This window comes from Chrysochloris asiatica, unplaced genomic scaffold (assembly GCF_000296735.1).
Source record: "Chrysochloris asiatica unplaced genomic scaffold, ChrAsi1.0 scaffold00001, whole genome shotgun sequence".
NCBI lineage: Eukaryota > Metazoa > Chordata > Mammalia > Afrosoricida > Chrysochloridae > Chrysochloris > Chrysochloris asiatica.
Genome location: NW_006408519.1, coordinates 52,179,219 through 52,196,896, shown reverse-complemented (window position 1 = coordinate 52,196,896; position 17,678 = coordinate 52,179,219). Strand labels below are relative to the sequence as shown.

The window sequence follows — 17,678 nt, the reverse complement described above, 5'->3', positions numbered from 1 at the left end:
CGCAGACTGGCCGTGGCCCTGCCCAGCCTCACCACTAATGAATTGGGACTTCATCCTTGAGACCACAGCCCTGCCTGCGGCTCTGAACCGCCTGATTCCAGGGGGCTGGGGTGAAAGGCAGGGGGTGGTCACTCATGTCCAGAGCCCACCCCTCGATGCAGGCGGGGGGACCCTCAGGGCTGGAGTATCAGGACTGGAGGGTACCCCAGGCAGGAGAGGGAAGGACTGTCTCCTCAGCTCTGCTCTGCCCCAAGTCTCCCTGGACTCACTGCCCTGCCCAGCCCAAGGCAGACTCCACCGACACCTTCCTGGACCCCAGACTTTGCCTCTCCCAGCAGCTTTGCTCCCTGGGCTCTGTGCTCCCCGGAACCTCTGCTTCATACCCATGGGCCCCCACTCCTGAAAGGTAGGGCCCGGGCAGATTGCTATCTAGCAACTCCAGGGAGACGCTCAGGAACGGTCTGGGGAATGAACAAATGGGGTTAGGTGGGAGTCTGAGCTTAGGGGTGGCACCTTTGGGGCCATGGTTTCAGGAAAGAGGGTATAGGGTATGAGGGGTCCCTTTCTAGGTTTGGGAGGCCCTGCAGGACACAGACAATGGGTGGGGTTTTCCAGGGTAGAGACAGGAGGGAGGGGGTGACTCAGGTGCCAGGAGGAGTCGCTTGAAGCAGAATTCCAGAAAAAGGAGGAAGATGTTTGCCCATGAAGTAGCCATGGGGACTCCCCGCCTCAAACCAACCAGACGCTGCCAGCAAGAAGAGGGCACCACTCTCCCCCAGGGGGGCAGCATCCCCTGGCCATGGCCTGGCCTAACTGGTCTACCTAGGGCCCTCCTGCTCTCCTAGGGCCCCTGGCCACTCTAGGAATTCAAGACTCTTCTCACCACCAGAGACGTGGACTAGCTCCAACCCTGTCCTCTCCCTAGGGGCCCTGGGTCTTGGCTGCCCACACCGCTGCTGTTTTCTGCTTTAGTAAGCAGGGCACACTTGGTCTTCATGATGTGTCCACACCCTCCCACTCCCTGTGGTCACCATTAACCACCATTAACCCAGTTACCAGAAATATACATAACAGTCCTTGTAACTACTGCCCCGTGACCCATGACAACCTCTCATCAACCCCCTCCCCTAGCTCTCCAGACCTCCAGCAACACCGTTCTAGTGACTCAGCCACGGTCACTCACAACATGGCCCCTGACCACCACCATTGTTGGTCTCCCCAGTCACAGAAGGACACCATGGTGGTCATCACTGTGGACCCAGTGTCCTGACAGCACCACCTTGCCGTCTCCACATGGTCACCCCACCTTCGTGTACACTCAGTCACCACCATTCTCCCTAGTCTTTGGGCCCCAGGTCTTCACCCTGCTGGCCTGTGTGTGTTGGGGGAGACACTAGTCCAGGGGTCAGGGCCCTGCGGAAGCTGCTGGACATGGGTGGGGGGGCAGCTGTCACTCTTAGAAGTAAACACCGAGCTCAGGTAATGAATGGCGGCTGGCGGGGGCGGCGGTATTTAACAGCCGATAGCAGATTGTGCGGGCTGCTTGTAACCCGTGCATTATGAAGGCTAATGGATTTTTGAGGCCAGATTGATTTTTCATTAATTTGGTAAAAATCTTTTTCCTCTCCCCTATAATTCTGTCTTAAAACGCTCCCCCTGACAGCTCGATAAGTCACTCTTGCCTTAATGCATGTCTGGCTTACCATGGGGGGGGGGGAAGAGGGGCCTCCGCTGTCAATCACCCCCCCCCCAGGTAAATAGTGCATTATGCACCGCAGGGAGGCTGCGTGTGAGGTGTGTGGGTGGGGCCACTCGACCAGACCTCCCGTCACAGCCCTTTTTTTGGGATGGGCCCCAGGTTCCTGGAGAAGACCACATCTTCTGGGCAGAGATAGCTAGAGAAACTGAGATAGTAGAACCCCCTCCTCACCTCCCAGAAGGGGTGGCCTGCTGAGGTCTTTCTGGGGGTTGAGGTCAGGTGAGACCCCTGACCCCACAGGACCCCACCTCTAGCTACCTGCTTGTGGGCTCTGCAGCCCAGTGGTCCTGGGATCCTATGCCCCCACGCCCATCTCCATTGAGGGAGGGGGCTGCTTCCTGCAATGCCAGCCCCTGTCGCTTAGCAACAGGGTGGGGGTGGGGCATGGGGAAACTTACTTGCTTGGTTTATACTGCCTGCTCTGGGTGGGGGAATGCCCCCCAGCCTAACCATGTCCTCCTCCTTATTCCTGCCCCAGTCCACCTCCCACGGCTCTCCTCTGACCTCTCCTGCCGGGCCTCCAGCTACCCTCTCTATCCCCTGAAGTCCATCCAACCTCTCTCTGGAGTCAGGGACACCCCCCCCCGGTATCCAGCAGCCTCCTGCAGCCACAACCTGCTCCTTCTTAGAGTCCCATGGCCCCTGAACCTAGGCCAGAAACTCCTCCCCATCCTCAGGGTCTCCCCGGTCAGCCTTCACAAGGATGCCTCCCTATCCTGTCTGCTCTTAGAAGCACAGAAAATGGTGCGGGAATTGATAAGGCTGGTTAAGGAGTTGGCATGCTGGCAGGACTGGCAGGCCTGAGACAACAGAGAGGACCAAGAGGAGGGTTAGTTTAGTGGTGATTCTGATAGGGACATCGTTGGTGATGAGGTGATGCTCATGTGCATGTTGCAGGGGGCGGTGGTGATGCTGATGCTGACGTTAGAGATGCTGATGCTGACATTGGAAATGATGGTGATGCTGATGCTGATGTTAGAGATGGTGATGCTGATGCTGACGTTGGAGGTGATAGTGATGCTGATGCTGATGTTGGAGATATGGTGATTCTGCTGTTGATGTTGGAGATGATGGTGATGCTGATTAATGCTGAAATTGGAGTAGTGATGCAGATGTTGACATTAGTGATGGTGGTGAGGACATGGAGGGGAGGATGGGTGGTCATACTGATGGCAGCAGAGAGGAGAGGTAATGTCTGTCAGGTGGGTAATGTCTGTCTGTCTCACTCTGCTCCTCTGAGGAGCCAGTCCTCCTGGCTTGCACACAGTAGCCATACAGCTTCTGGAGATGGGGGGCAAACATCAAAATCTAGTTAAGGAGGGCTCACCCTCTGTAAGTGTACCTGTGTGTGCACTTTGGTGTGTGGGTGCCCGAATCAGTCTACATGTGCTTATTGGCACATGTGTGTGCGTCAGCCGACTATCTCAGTAATGGGCATTTTGAGATGTGGAGATGGACACATCTGCCGTTGCCTCTTCCATGAAGGGTCAAGCAGAGCTTGGGACACGTTCCTACCACAGCCTGAGCTTGCAAGTGTGGAATGGGTCCAGTCAGAAACAACACCTCTTCTTACTCTAGGGGCTCAGCTGGTGTCCCCTAGTGTCCCCAGCCACTGCCTAGCTTTCATTGGTCTCATGTCCCCTCTGCTCACTGATGTGTACTCCAGCTCATCAGACTTCTAGTGGCAGGCTGGGGTTGGGAGTCAGTGTCACGGAGCAGAAGGGACACAGCTGGTGTCATGGCGGGCAGCCTCAGTAGCCCTAGAGGACCCTGAAGCATCCTGTTACCCTACAGTCACGTGGTGTGAGGAGTACCGACGTCAGAGCCCACTGCCTCAGTCCTGCTTGTCTATCGGCTCCTTGGTTCCTCTCCATAAACCCTCAGGACTGGCTGCATCTTGACCCCTGAGGGGGCTGGCTTTCTGTAGCCCTGTGCAGCTCATGGTGCTAACAACAACCTCACTCCATCCTGGCCCGGTTCCCCGTCAGTGGGAGGAGGGAGGCTCCAGGGCTGGTGGTGTCTGTCTGAGTTCGGCCAAGGTGTTCAGGGTAGAATCTATGGAAAAGGTGGTGTTGGGGTACAGGGACTATTGAGAGTTGTCTTCTAGCTTGGCTCTTCCCAGGGGGTGGGCTTCACGGGGGTGACAGTGGATGCCAGGGCCCTGGCGACAGAGATAGCAGCAGATCACCCAGTGCGGCCATGCTGGGGTTCACAGAGGGCAGTGGAGGGACTCTCTGGAGAGGCGTCAAGGCAGCAGCTGCCCAGCCCACCGTCTCCGCAGTCCCTCCAGGGTGACTACAGCCAGGCTTCAGACAGCAGGCCCTCACTCTCCGTCAGCCCTGGAGGCCACACGTCTGGGAGTCAGGTAGCAGGGTCAGGCTGCTCTGAAGCCCTCTAACAGTCCTGCCTGGCCTTTTCCAGCTCCTGGTGGGTGGTTGCTGTACCTGGTGGTCTTTCCTGTTTTCAGACGCTGTCTCCTTGCGTATCTGCTAGTCTCTGTGCTGCTGTTGTGCCATCGAGTCTGTTCCAACTTGTAGTTGACCCCGAACTGGGTTTCTGAGGGCGGCTGGTGGGCTTGAACTGCCAGCCTTGTGGTTAGCAGGCCAGTGTTTATCCCATAGCACCTAGTCATTGGATTCTAGACCTGGCTGATTCAGGGTGGTCTCACCCGGAGATGCTTTATGTAAATTGCCTGTAAAGACCCATTTCCAAACAAGGCACATGCTGAGGCTCTGGATGGCCAGATTGTTTCAGACCATCATCCAACCCACCGCAGAGGGTGGCAGGTTTGGAAACCAAGACAGTAATGTCCTTTCTGTGACCATCTGGAGGTTCAGGGTCTAGCCCACCTCAAACTCAGCTCCCTGCTCTGTCCTGAGATAGACCCCTCATGATATGTATGGCTTCTCCCCCTTACAGCCCCCTACCCATTGGCATCTGGTTACCCAGGATCTGGGATCACACTAGCTCTGCCTCTAGAGAGAAGCTGGTGGTGGTGGGGTGGGGAGGCTTTGGGGCATCTTACCCCTCTGACCCCTGCATGCTTTCCAAGTGCCCACTTGCCTGCTTCTCTGTCCCAGGGTCCTGGGGGTGGGTGGATGGGGAGTGCAGGCACCAGTAGGGGTCCAGGCTCAGAGGACCCTGCTTCCGGGGCTCTAGCTGGGGTACAGACTGGATTGGCCTTGCTTTGGAAGCTCCTCTGAGCCCCCCACCGCTGGTGGATCCAGGTTAGACTCAGGTGGGGTGGGTGGTGCCGGACTGGGCGCCCCCAGTCAAGCTGGGGGAGTGTGCTAACTCCAAACCCAGAGAGCAGGGTGGGGCAGAGCAGGGACCCCGCTGTCCTTTCCCTAACCATTCCTGACTTCCGGCGGGCCTCCTCTCCCCGCGTTAATATCCGCGCTGCGGCTCGCTGCTGCTGCTGCTGACCCAAGCGAAACAGAGCATGCCTTTCCCAGCTCGCCAGTTTTCTGTTGGCGAAGCAAAAAAGACCTCGCCGCCCAGGGGGGCCACTCTGGAAGATGAAATATTCCGCGTGGGTCCGCGCCTTCCGGGCGCGTATTCAGTCCTGCTGGCGCCCAGGCCGCGCCGCGTGCCCGCGCACCTCCCACCCCTCACCACGCTGGCAATGGGGACCAAGCGGAGCCCAGCGCCAACGGGGGCTCTGGGCGCGCCCCTTTCTGTCAGGCACTGAAGACCTCCCTGGAATCTTCTAGAAGCACTGGCCGCTGTCGGAGCCCGTGTGGCCTTGTGTTTGGTCCAAGATTGCTGAGCACATTACGATGGTGTGGCGGGCAAGCGGGGCCAAGGGTGTTGACAGAAGCGCTCATCATAAAAAGCCGGTTCCTGCAGGGCGGGAGTGGAGCCCCAGTCGGGACTTGGAGCTGGGAGCCGGGGGAGGGGCGGTGTGGTAGCAGAAGAGGTCCACCTTGATTTTAACATGCATGCACATACGGGCTCCTGGTCAGTCAGCGCTGCCCACATGGGAAAGGCTTGGCTAGGCCAGTTCTTACGGGCAGCCGGTCCCATAGGCAGCCCGGCTGGACACCTAGGTTCTGTGGGTGCAGAGCACAGCCACTACCACACCTTGAAGGCCTTTTCCACCCTCTGGCCTGAGTCCTGGCCCCCGGGGGTGGACGGGGTCTTTCTGGGGCCAAGGGACCATGCTGTCCACCCCACCCAGCCTCCTGGAGCAGCCATAGTTCCCGACTGCCGATTCAGCCGTCTGAGAGGAGACGCCAGGGAGGCTGCACAGAGTGTCCACCCTACCCTGGCCCCTCCAGTCCATCTCCAGGTGGGGAACGGACCCCCATCCCCCCATCTGGAAGTGGCCAGCTGAGGGCAACTCCCACCCTCCACCCCTCTGCATCTCCCGGACAGGCCCTGCCAACCCTGTCAGCCCCGATTAGCGTGTAATGGCCTCCTTGACACACAGTTTTATTAATCAAATTAATAAGAGCTGGGAGACCTGGGCGACCTTGGCCAGTTCTGCTGAGATGGGGATTTTCCCTGAGGGGGGGCACACCTGGCCCTCACACTTTTAAATCCAGCCGCCGGTGCCCCCCAACATCCACATCTTCCCCTCACACACAGTCTCACTTCCACACCTTCACCCCCCCCACGCAATCTCACACACACCCAGTCTGACACCCACAATTCACCCCCACACTGTGTCTCACACACCCATTCATGCAGCTGCAGCCACACCTTCATCATGCAGTCTCTTACACACAACACATGGCATTCAATGCTCCCACCCACATCACGCACACACACACACTCAACTACGCCCCCCTAAGCCCCCCGCGCCCTATGCAGATCCACCCCGACAGGGCCCTCAGTTATGCCCAACTCATGTAGCGTAGTGGTTATGAATCAGGCTGCGAACCGCAAGGTCAGCAGTTTCAAACTACCAGCTGTTCTGCGGGAGAAAGATGAGGCTTTCTGCTCCAGTAAAGATTTACAGCCGTGGAAACCCTGTACAGGGTCGCTATGAGTCAGAACCGACTCCACGGCACATAGCCACCATGCACACCTGGGAGCAGGGTAGCTCCATGCAGTAACACTGGACTGCGGACCATAAGGTTGGCAGTTTGAGCCCACTTTCTCAGCAGGAGAAAGGTGAGGCCTTTTGCTCCCAGCAGATTTAAAGCCTCAGAAACCCTATAGAGGGTCTCTCTATGCGTTGGAATTGACGCGACAGCAACCACAAGACAACACGCATACACACGTGTGTATTTGTACTGACACCCTGCTCACAGGAGCATGCACACACACCAGGGCACCCCAACACAGCTCTCTATTCTCACACCTAGGACTTCGCGGAGAAAGCAGGAAGGGTGCAGAGGGACACTGAGCCTGGAGCAGACAGCACGGGGTAGGGAGCTCTGCCTGGGGAGAGCTTCCTGATTTCCTTCCTGCCCTTCATCTTCCCCAAACCTGTTGTTAATGCTGATGAGTGGAGTCATAGAGGCCCTGCATAAGGGGCAGATAATGGGTCTGAACCACCCACCTCGAGGTTAACAGTCCAGTGTTCGCCCTACAGCACCGTATCAGGAGCCCAAACCTGTTAAGTGCAGTCGAGTCGATTCCGACTCATAGCGACCTTTGCTTTCTGAGGAGCAGCCGGTGGATTTGAACTGAGGATCTGGTGGTTCCCAAGCCAGTGCTGATTATACAGCATCACACCAGAAGTCCAAACCTAGCACGCCCGAAATTCTGCCTCCTGTAGCCACTTGCGCATGTATCGGCTGCCCCCTGGTGGCTACAAGGGGGTGATGTCTTTATCCACCTCTCTCCTCCTCATGCCCGGTATTTGGGAACCCTTGGTGAGGTATGCAGGTCTGAGTACCTACATCAATGTTTCCTAGCTCAGACCAGTCGTATTTACAACCACCACCACAGCCACCTCACCTCCCACCTTATGGCCTTCTGGGGCCTGTCCACTGTCCTCATTTCCCAGCTTGGGGACCTGGGGGTTTCATGGCTGGAGGAGCAGGGGCTGGACAGATGCTGAGGGTTCCCTGCTGTCCTTGACACGCAGCTGCTAAAGCTTGTCTGTCATGGGGTGTGGGGGGGAAGTGGAGGGTGGAGAGGAGACCATGGAGCGTGGAGGCGGCCTGGGATCCTGCTGGGCCCTCCCCTAGATGGGCAGGGCAGGGCAGGGCAGCCTGGTGCCTGGGGATGAAGCCACCCCCATCCACTCCCAAGGGAGGCAGATGGAGTTGTCACTGGGACCAGGCTGGAACTTGGAGCAGGGCTAGGTGTGGACAAGCTGGGTCGGGGTCAGCACAGGCAGCTGGCTTGAGGGAGCCGGGGTAGCAGGGATGCACAGTGGCCAGGACTGGACAGACATCTCACTGGTTTGAAGATGGTCTTTAATGGCAGGCAGGGGTCCTGGAAACCCTGGGGTCTAGGCAGGGCTGGCACTGGTCTAAAGGGCCCCCAGGAAGAACCAGCCCCTCATGGCCTCATGAACACTGAGGAGGTGAGGGGGGCCCTCAAGGGTCAGGGGCCGGCATGGTGGACAGCCCTTAGGGACAGCCCGTGGCCTTGCCTCCCTGGGTCTTGTGGTTCCAGCTGAGGAGGGGCTTGGGGCTGGCCCGGGGGGGTGCTGCCATCTCAAGAGGACACTCCTTCTGGTTTCTCAGGAGGCTCCCTGGGGCCAGCAGGGCTAGCCGGCGGCCCCCCTGCACGGAGAGACACACACAGTCACCCCACAGGGCAGGCTGCGTGCACACTGGGGCCCGGTTTGTTGCTTCCCCTCTGGGGTAGGGTTGCCAGGACCCCCAGTGAGTGCTGGGGACACAGGCGCAGCTGATGGCTGGACAGGAGTGTCCACAAAGAAACAACAGGGATTGCTGGGCCTGCAGGAGGTGGAGCCCACCTGAAAGGGCCCACTAGTGCAGGCTGACTGCCCACTCCTTCTTTTTGGGGGTGTCCCTCTAGAACATCAGTGTGGGACTGGTGGGCCGGGTGGCTGGGCCTCACCATGCCGAGTGGCTCAGCACCAGACAGCAGCGTGACCACGCCCAGGTCCACGCCCTCGTCACCGGCACTGCGCAGCTGCGCCACCACCTCCGCATGCTTCCACCACTTGCATGGCCGTCCGTCCACCGACACAATGTAGTCGCCCTTCTTGAGGCCAGCTGCCTGCGGGGATGTGGGTGAGCAGGTGAAGCTTCATGCTCCGGTGACTGGGCTGGGGGTGGGTGGGCGGCCCCTTACCGCAGCCTGGCCCCCGGGGATGACGGCAGAGATGAGCACAGGTGAGTCTCCCCGCAGGGTAAAGCCGAAGCCCCCCTCTCCTCGGGTCATGTGCACTGGCCCCACCAGCTGCCACCGGTTCTTGGCTGAGAACACAGACAGGGGCCCCTGGGGCGGGGTTGGGTCGGAGGTCAGAGCCCCTGGGCCTGACTATCCCCCCTCCCCCACCGTCCACCCCAGGCTGGCCTCGCTCAAGTGGGGGGCTGGCTCCGGGGTCAGCGCTCACCAGCCTGTGAAAAATGTCGGCCCCCTTCACCTGGGAGAAGCTGGGCCGCCTGATCTCTGGCTTCTGATGGGTCTTGGCTGAAAGGGGGAAGACAAAGGGGAGCCAGAGGCCAGCCGGCCCCTGTCACCTGTCACCCAGAGGAGCTGCCTGCTCAGGTGTCTGCACAGGGATCCATAGGGGTTCACTGAGAAGTGTTCCCGGAAGTCTGGCTTGGGGGGCCACCAGGCTGGGCTAGGTGGCAGTGGCTTTGTGTCCCTCTCTGGGGCAGGACAGGTGGAGTTGAGGGGGTAGGGGAGCTCCCAGGGTTTCAGACCCATCACTCACGCTGGATGTCGGGGGCCTCGGCCGCCTCGAAGAAGTCATCCTCGAGGTCAAGCTCCGAGTACTTGGCCAGCGAGCGCCGTAATGCCTGCGTCACCACGGCCTGCAGCAGATCCACCTGACGGGGCACATGACACATGGCATGCAGCCGGAGTGTCTCCTCCTGACCCAGGATGGCGCGTCTCAGGTGGGCCTTACCTGCGACAGGAATCAGCGGTCACATGGTGTGGGGACGGTCCCAGTCAGACAGGCAAGAGAGGGTCAGGGGAGGGCATCTGATGTTAGCTTGGGGAGTGGACTGCCAGGCCACTAGGAGTCCAGGAATGCTGCCCCAGGTGTGCCCCACCCCTTAGGTCCCCCCACTGGGCAGGTTGTAAGTTTCCCACTGACCTTCCCTTATGCTTACCACGCTTCCTGCGCTCCTCCGGCTCTGAGGCCCAGATGGGCCCAAAGCCCTGTTCTAGGATGGGGAGGGCTCCCTGGGTGGACGCTGGGGGCAGAGACAGTGTAAGCTTGGCCCCCAGTGCCTGTTCCCCGCCTCCCACACAGACACACAGGGCAGGACACTCACGGGGGCTGTCGCAAAGGGCTACGGCCATGTGGAAGTGGGCTAGGGCCCGGAAATACTCAGCCTTGGCCAGAACCAGGGCGGCCCAGGAGCGAGGCACACAGTCCCGGGCAGGCGGCTGGGCCAGGGCCCGCTGTACGAGGCCATATTCAGATGCCACCTACCATCAGACACAGGGGGAGTCCAGCGGGGTTTTCTCTAGCCTCACCCACCCCAGTCCAGGGCCTGGCCTCTGTTTACCCCAAGCCAGGTCCAGCAGTCCCCCACCCCAAACTGCTGTTTGATGCTTCCCCTCCCCAAAAGATGGGCAGAAGCTACTACGCTGATAGAAGTCGGGGTTTCCATTCATAAGTACGGCTGTGGAACGTGTGGTTTGGGGTCGGATCCCGGGATTCTGGCAGGACACCAGCTCTGAGAACCCCGTATGGCTACCTTGACCTGTCCACCCAGGCCCTGCCCCTCCCTGCTGCACCTTCACTCCCAAACCCTCCTGCCCACTGGGGGTCGAGACTCTGGGTGGGGTGGGGGCTGTCCTTCCTCACCTGGGCAGCCTCCTGGGCCAGTTGCAGCTGGGCCGGGCTGTCCTGGGAGGTGGCAGGGGCGGGCAGCGAGAGGCCCTCAAAGACACACTCCTGGGCTTGAGCAGTCATGAGTCGTTCCAGCACGTGGAGCAAGGCGGGCTTCATGTCGGGGCTTGGCGCGTGTGTGAAGTTCTCCCTCAAGAGGCTGAAGGCCCCTGCGGAGGGGAGCACTCACCCCAGGACGAGGCCCCCGCTCAGCCTCCATGCCGGGGTCCCTGCCCTGCACCCTATACAACCAGCATCCAGCAGCACCTGGGGGGGAGCACTCATCCGGGGCTGGGGGCCCACCATCCCCACGCTGGGGTCCCTCACCTGCAGCCTGCTGGAAAGCCCTGAAGGCTCGATCTGCGCCCTGGGAGCAGGAACGATCCTGGCGGGCCCCTATCTGGGTGTAGAGGGCACCAATGTTGAAGAGCACGCTGGCCTTCTCGAAGGTCAGGGTCCGCTGCTGGGCTGGAACCCCTGTGAGCGAGTCATACCTGAGGGGCGGGGACAGGGTTGGTGAGGCCGGAGAGTGGGAGGATAGTGGGAGGGAGACCTTCGGGAAGCCCCCGGCCCTCATCCTTACCAGTGGAAGAGCAGGCCCAGGCTCTGGCCAGGTGTGGAGAAGCGGGCGTCCAGGAAGCAGAGCTGGTTGTAGTAGGTCATCAGCAGCTCCAGGCCGGTCTGGTCCCGGCTGGGCATCCGCACGGCCTGCAGGAAGTAGCCCGGCTAGGCCTCACTGCCTGGGGAGTCCACTAGCAGGGCGCCCCTCCACTCCCAATGGAGGCCGTGCCATCTTCCCCCAGAGGTCGGCATTGGGGTCAGAGGTTAAGAGGAACCCCAGGATGGCCAGAGGGTCCCTGGTCTCTGCCACCCTCTTTGCACACGTGAGTGTGTCTGTCTGTCCCCCAGCTTCCCGGTGTCCACACTGAGCAACTGGTTGGTTCCTGTCGGTGGGGAGGGGGTGGGGGCAGGGAGTAGGAGACACACCTGTCTCAGGTCCTCCAGCTCCTTGAGTTCAGCCTCATAGGAAGCACTGTTTTCCCCGAAATGGCCCGAGATCAGCTCCTGAGGGGGCAGGGGTGGGGTGTGGCAGGCAGCCTCCTGGGGTCTCCACAGTTGGGGGCACCGTGGGTATCGGGGCTGGGTGTTGAGCTGGGTCCCCCTCTCTTGACCCCAGGTTCCTCACAGATGATATCAACCCCCCCATCCCCAGATGTGGGCTGGAGAGCTGGCAGCTCTATTTTGCTGCGTCCTCCTACCAATCTCCATGGTGACCCCGCTGAGGCACAGGGAGGGGATCTGCCGGGGTGGTTGTGCTGGGACCATCCCCATCATGGGCCCAGAATAGGGCTCAAAGCAGGCACTCTGGGGTTTCCAAGGCAGGGTACCCCTCAACCCAGCCTCCCCACCAGGCAGACCACCTCCACCTCAAGGGGGCACCAGTGTGGCCCCTGGGCAGGACTAGGTCCCTTCAAACCCTTGGAGGAGGGCTTCATGTATGCCTCACACCTCCAGGAGAGGCTGTGTCCCCTCAGGCCCCTCAGCAGGAAATGAGGCAGCACTTACTTTCAGGGGTGTAGACCAGTCCAGCTCCTTGGTCTCTTTCAAGCCCAGAGGGATCATGGGAATGCTGATGCTTTCCCTGTAAGCAGAGAGCCCGCTCCAGACCAGGAATGAATCCCTGCGTGCCTGAGGACCAGGGCCACCCGCCACAGCTGCTCCACTGACACGCCTCCTCTCCCCTATCTACACACACACACACACACACACACACACATACGTGCACACACACATACACATACTTGCACGCACATGCACGCGCGCATACAAATGCACACACGTGCACACACATGCGCACACACACGCACCCCTGGAACCCCGGCTCCTCCGCACTGCTGTCTAGTTCCTCCAGCTCTTCCTTCAGCAGCTGCAGGCTGGCGTTGACATAGCTCAGCTCCAGGGTCACCATTTCCCTGACCCGGCTGTTGCTGGTGGCTCTGGGGGAGGGAAAGAGGTCAGAACCTGCCCTGAGGCACACTCATGCCAGGAACTCCACCACCCTGGTCTAACAGTCTGAGATGAGCGGGGGGCCCAAGGGCTCAAGGTGCCAAAATGGACAGCCTTTACCTGGTTTCGTGGCCCCCAGTTCCCTTCCTACAGGTCACATCCCCCCAAGGCAGGTCTTGGGGGGCATGTCTCCTCCACACCTCCTCTGACCAGCCCCAGGACATAGGCTGATGCCCACGTGGCTCAAGATCACCATCCCTGGAGGGAGGTGGGATCTGAGTCCTTCATGCCTGTGTCTGGGGGGCGTGGACAGGGGCACTGGTCAGCAGGAAAGGTCAGGCTGGGTGGGGGTGGGGTAGACAGGGAGGCAGATGGTGCTGGAATTGGGGAGGGGTCCTTTGGACTAGAGCAGAGCCCCACACACATCCTGTGGCTGCCCCCGAGCCTCAGCTTCCCCTACAGAGAGGGGTGTGGAGGCATGGAGCGCTTGGAGAGATACGGTCACAAATCAAGGAGCACCCAAACCAAAAACTAGCACCCAAACCAAAAAACCCACTGGAGTCGGTTCTGACTCGGCGATCCTGCAGGACAGAGCAGAGCTGCCCCATAGAGTTTCCAAGGCTGTAAATATATTCGAAGCACACTGTCTTAGCTGTCTTTCAAGGAGCAGCAGGTAGGTTTGAACCACCAACCTTCTGGTTACAAGAACAAGGCTTAACCCACTGAGCCACTAGAGATCCTGGGTGGTGGTGGTTATGTGCCGTGGAGTCGGTTCCGACCCATAGCAACCCTGTACAGGGTTTCTGAGGCTGTAAATCTTTACAGGAGCAGAAAGCCTCATCTTTCTCCCGCGGAACAGCTGGTAGTTTCAAACTGCTGCCCTTGAGATTAGCAGCCCGATTCATAATCATTAAAAGCTGGAAAAGACAAAGAGCTTCCAGAGTGAGTGGGGCCCCACCAGCACCCTGGGCATGGACTCCCATGAGGTGTTTTGCTCTAGCAGCCCAGGGCCCTCCCACACCCAGCCTGGAACTGGTTTGCAGGGACCTAGGGGTGATTGAGGGCACCCACCTATAGAGGTTCTCGGCGCCTGTACGCATGCGCAGCTCCTTGTTGATCAATTGGTGAACCCGGGCCCGGCGGCTTTGCAGCCGACTGCGCTGGGACTGAGCCAGCGGGTCGCAGCTCTGCAGGGAGAACACACAGGGGGGAGTGGGGTATGCACTGAATTGTGTCCCCCAAAACATGTGCTGTAAATCCTAGCCCCTATGCCTATTCCCCTTTGGGAGTGGGCTGTCTTTGTTGAAAGAAACCGGATCAGATATAAAGGAGATGAAACAGACAAGGGGACAGCAAGATGTGCAAGAGAGATGCCAGGCCACATGGGTATCATCCCCGTGCAGAAGCTAGAGAGACAAGGGCCTTCCCCCAGAGCCGACAGAGTGGAGAGTGGACAAGCCTGCCCTCAGAGCTGGGAGACTAACCCTGTATGTAGTGTAAGCCCTCCCTCACTTGCTGGATTTCTGATACAGCACACTAGAGGGTGGGGACAGTCAACGTGCTGAATTCTACATGGGCTCGCTCAGGACTGTCTCCCAGGAGGTTCCTGGGCATGGCGTGTTGTCCCCACCCCAGGGTCATCTGAGCCCTCTGCTCTCCATGGAGGTCCCGGCTGAGCCCACCCAGCCAGGAGGCCCCCCTCCCCCACTCACCCTCCCTCCTTCACACTATGGAAACATGGAGGCCACCATGAGAGCCAGCTACGTACCAATGAGGGGGTACGAACTGGGGGGCCATATCCGGTTTTAGGCCTGTGTGTTCCATGCCCCCAGGGCTCGGACCACAGCCAGAACCCTCCTCCCTGGTCACTGGGCCATCAGTCAAGTCCCATGCTCCACGGGTACTGTGGGTCAGCCCCCATCGGCATGGACACTTGGGGCTGTGACCTCACTCTTGCTGACCTGGCGCTTCTGCCCACAGTCCTGGCCCCCTCCAGATCCCAACAAGCACATGCCTGAGGGCCTAGAGGGCAGGGGTCCCTGTGGTTCCCAGGAATGTGGACTTGGCGCAGACTCTCCCTGGGACTGGGCAGCTCCCATGTGCAGGGGAAGCAAAGGTGGGTGGGACGAGGAGGGAAGGAAGCAAACACCGCCCACCACTCTATATGTGACGCTGTCTGTCTTCCTCACATCAGGGCCTGCACCCCTTCTCCACGGTGACCCCAGGCCTGTTCTGTGAACACAGGCAGCTAACCCTCTAGCAGGCCTCAGGAGCCAGGCTGATGACCGTCTCCTGTCGGTCAGACTATGAATCCTGAGTCGGGGCAGGGGGGAGTCTGCCCAGGGTGGAGGTCCATGTGCTGAACAGAGCCACCCAGTTCTCAGGTTGCCTCCTCTGCAAGGACCATCAGGAGTCCATTGGTCCAACTGCTCTCACGTCCTCCTGGAGAGACGTGTTGGAAGGGGAGAGCTCGGCCTCAGACTTGGCACCAGAACTCCGCCCACACCTAGGCCAAGCCGCCCACGCAGGAACGTCGGGAACAGTTGTGTGGATATCGTGGAGAGCCAGAGCCCTCAAGCTGGGTCCAGGGGCTGCCTAGTCTCCCATTGTCCCCTGCACACAAAGGGTCTGGTTCTACCTGTTGTCTGTCCCACCATGGACCAAGTTGGCTCATGGCTTCTGGCTGTTCCTATGGGGTTGCACTAGGGCAGGACCTTGGCAAGGCCAACGGAAAGGGATGGGAGCAAGCGAAACAAACGCCTCGCTCCTACCCTGTGGCAGAGGTCGGGGTGCACCTGTGGCAGGCAAACAGGACATCAGGACCAGAGGAAGCTAGCACGGGGGAGGGGGGCTGCCAAGACTGCACTTCCCAACACCACTCACACCAGAGCTTCCAGGCTGGGGCACCCCTGGGGGGTCACCTCGGGCAGTTATTCAACCCATTCTTCATGTGTGCTAACTGAGGCCCAGGGATGGTGGCAGGACCTGGCACTATGCAGTGTACAAGTCACACTGCCTGCCCCCAGCAAGATTGGGTGCCACCACTTTACCACAAGCTCCTGTACCCCACTTCCCAGTCCCAGCCTATGGGCAGAACCAGTCAGCCTTCCAGGGCAGGACAGAGACACAGAGAGGGTCAGGCCATGGCCTATGGCACGTCCGGCTTCTCTGGCGCTGCTGTCTCTCCCCGAGCGCCCCATGGCTCGGCAGGATCAGGCTACCTCACCTGGCCTATAGCCGGCCTCTCTCCTCTTCCTGAACTCAGCAAGCTGGAATCACACACAGTGTGACACGGGAGAGGAAGACGGTGGCTTACCACGGCAGGGACACCTGAGCTTGGAGCACAGCAGCCCCAGATGGATGGAGAGCCCATGGGTAGGGGGCAGGGTGCTGACACGGAACACAGGGAAGTCGTAGTGACCTCAGGGATCCCCTGCAACAGGTCCCCATGTCCCAGAACGACCTCAGCACACTAGGGTCTCCTGGTCAGTACCGTGGAGTTAGGGGTTTCAAGGTGGAGCCAAGGTTTGAGAATGTGATGCAAGGACACACTGTCCAGCCATGTCCACACCCAGAAGGGTCAGTGGTCCAGTGACAATCAATGTCCAATGACACAGCTGTCCCATGGCAAAGGGGGCGGAGATAGGAAGGAGTAAAATCATGGTACACCCAGAGCTCAGCACCTGCAGACGGGGGTTCTAGGAAAGCCACAGGAGCCCTGCAGGAGGACAGGGGCTCAGTGGCTTCTGAGAGGCTGACCACCAGACTCACAAGGCTCCAGTCCTGGGAGGCCACTGGACATGCTGTGATCCCACACAGCGGCAGAAAGGGACTCTTCTCGGGCCTCAGCAGTAAAGCCCTGCCTGACTCTGGGTGAAGACCAGAAGGTAGTCGGGCTGGGTGGGACTAGAAAGGTCAGTGTAAATCCCCCCACCCTGGCAGTGCTGAGAGCTAGGGAGACACTGCGCCAGGGCCTCACCTGAGACTTCTCCAGTGCTGTGCTCTGCACCCCGGGAACCCTACCTGCGACCAAATGACCAAATGCCCCTGGCCCGCACCCCCACTGACCGGCGCTTGGCACCCCGTCCGTCCGGCCTGCATCCTTGCAGACTACCATGATCCACACACCCTGCAACACCCCGTCATTTCGCGACCCCCCCAGCTGTACCCTCATGCTCCTCGCTCTGCACCACGGCACCCCGCGAGTCCTCTGGCCCCAATCCCCTGCCTCGAACCTCCCTCCGACCCCAGGCCCCTGTCCTGCACGGTCGTCCTGCGCCTCTCGGCACCCGCAACCCCTCGCTGCCCCCACCCGGTGCCCTCACCTTGCGGCCGCTGCCCGCCACCTGCAGCCGAACGCTGTCCTCACCGCCGCCCGGGCTGTCCAACCTCTCCTCAAGGATCATCGCCACCCCTGCGCGCCCAATAGCGGGCTCGGCCGGTCGATCGGCCGCTCCCTCCGCCGCCTTCGGCCGCCCGCGCTGAACTCCTAGTTCTCCCCTGGCGGCGGCCCGGGCCGGGGGCGGGGCCGGGAGCCAGAGCGTGCGAAATTCGCCACGTCCAACCCGCGGCGGCAGCGATTTTGATGGACAGTAGCTGCGGCCAACCAACACGCGAGAAAGAAGGGCTCAGGGCGAGTCCGGTAACCGAGGCAACGGCGGGTCCAGAGAGCCGCGGGGGCGGGGTGTGCAGTGCGCTTGCGCCAGGGCCCCGGCCCGCGGGCCGAATTTGAGTGGAGGTGACTTGAAAGTGGGAGCCGGCGACAGGGTCACCCTTAGGGTGCCTCATCGCCGACTTCACAGTCTCCGAAGCTTCGGAGATCCCGCGTCACCCCGGGATCCCGTCACCGCGGCAACGGGACTCTCCGTGAGGCTTGTTCTAAAGAGTTCACAAAGGGGTTTTCAAACGGTTTTGTTGGAGGCTTTGAGCACTTGTGGAGTACTGGACAAAGGCGTCTTTCTTCTCAAG

The 17,678-nt window shown here is 60.1% G+C and overlaps 1 protein-coding gene across 1 annotated transcript; it reads right to left on the bottom strand.

Moving 5' to 3' along the window:
• Nucleotides 1-8,289: 8,289 nt before the first annotated feature.
• On the bottom strand, nucleotides 8,290-17,116 carry RHPN1 (rhophilin, Rho GTPase binding protein 1). Its single transcript, XM_006830864.1, has 14 exons — nucleotides 17,057-17,116; nucleotides 13,782-13,897; nucleotides 12,572-12,700; nucleotides 12,270-12,345; nucleotides 11,691-11,768; nucleotides 11,287-11,411; nucleotides 11,031-11,197; nucleotides 10,680-10,873; nucleotides 9,976-10,297; nucleotides 9,573-9,767; nucleotides 9,249-9,325; nucleotides 8,984-9,130; nucleotides 8,747-8,908; nucleotides 8,290-8,445 (listed from the first exon to the last, which is right to left on the bottom strand). Exons 1-14 carry the CDS (start codon nucleotides 17,114-17,116, stop codon nucleotides 8,290-8,292), a joined length of 2,004 nt encoding a protein of 667 aa, XP_006830927.1.
• Nucleotides 17,117-17,678: the final 562 nt, after the last annotated feature.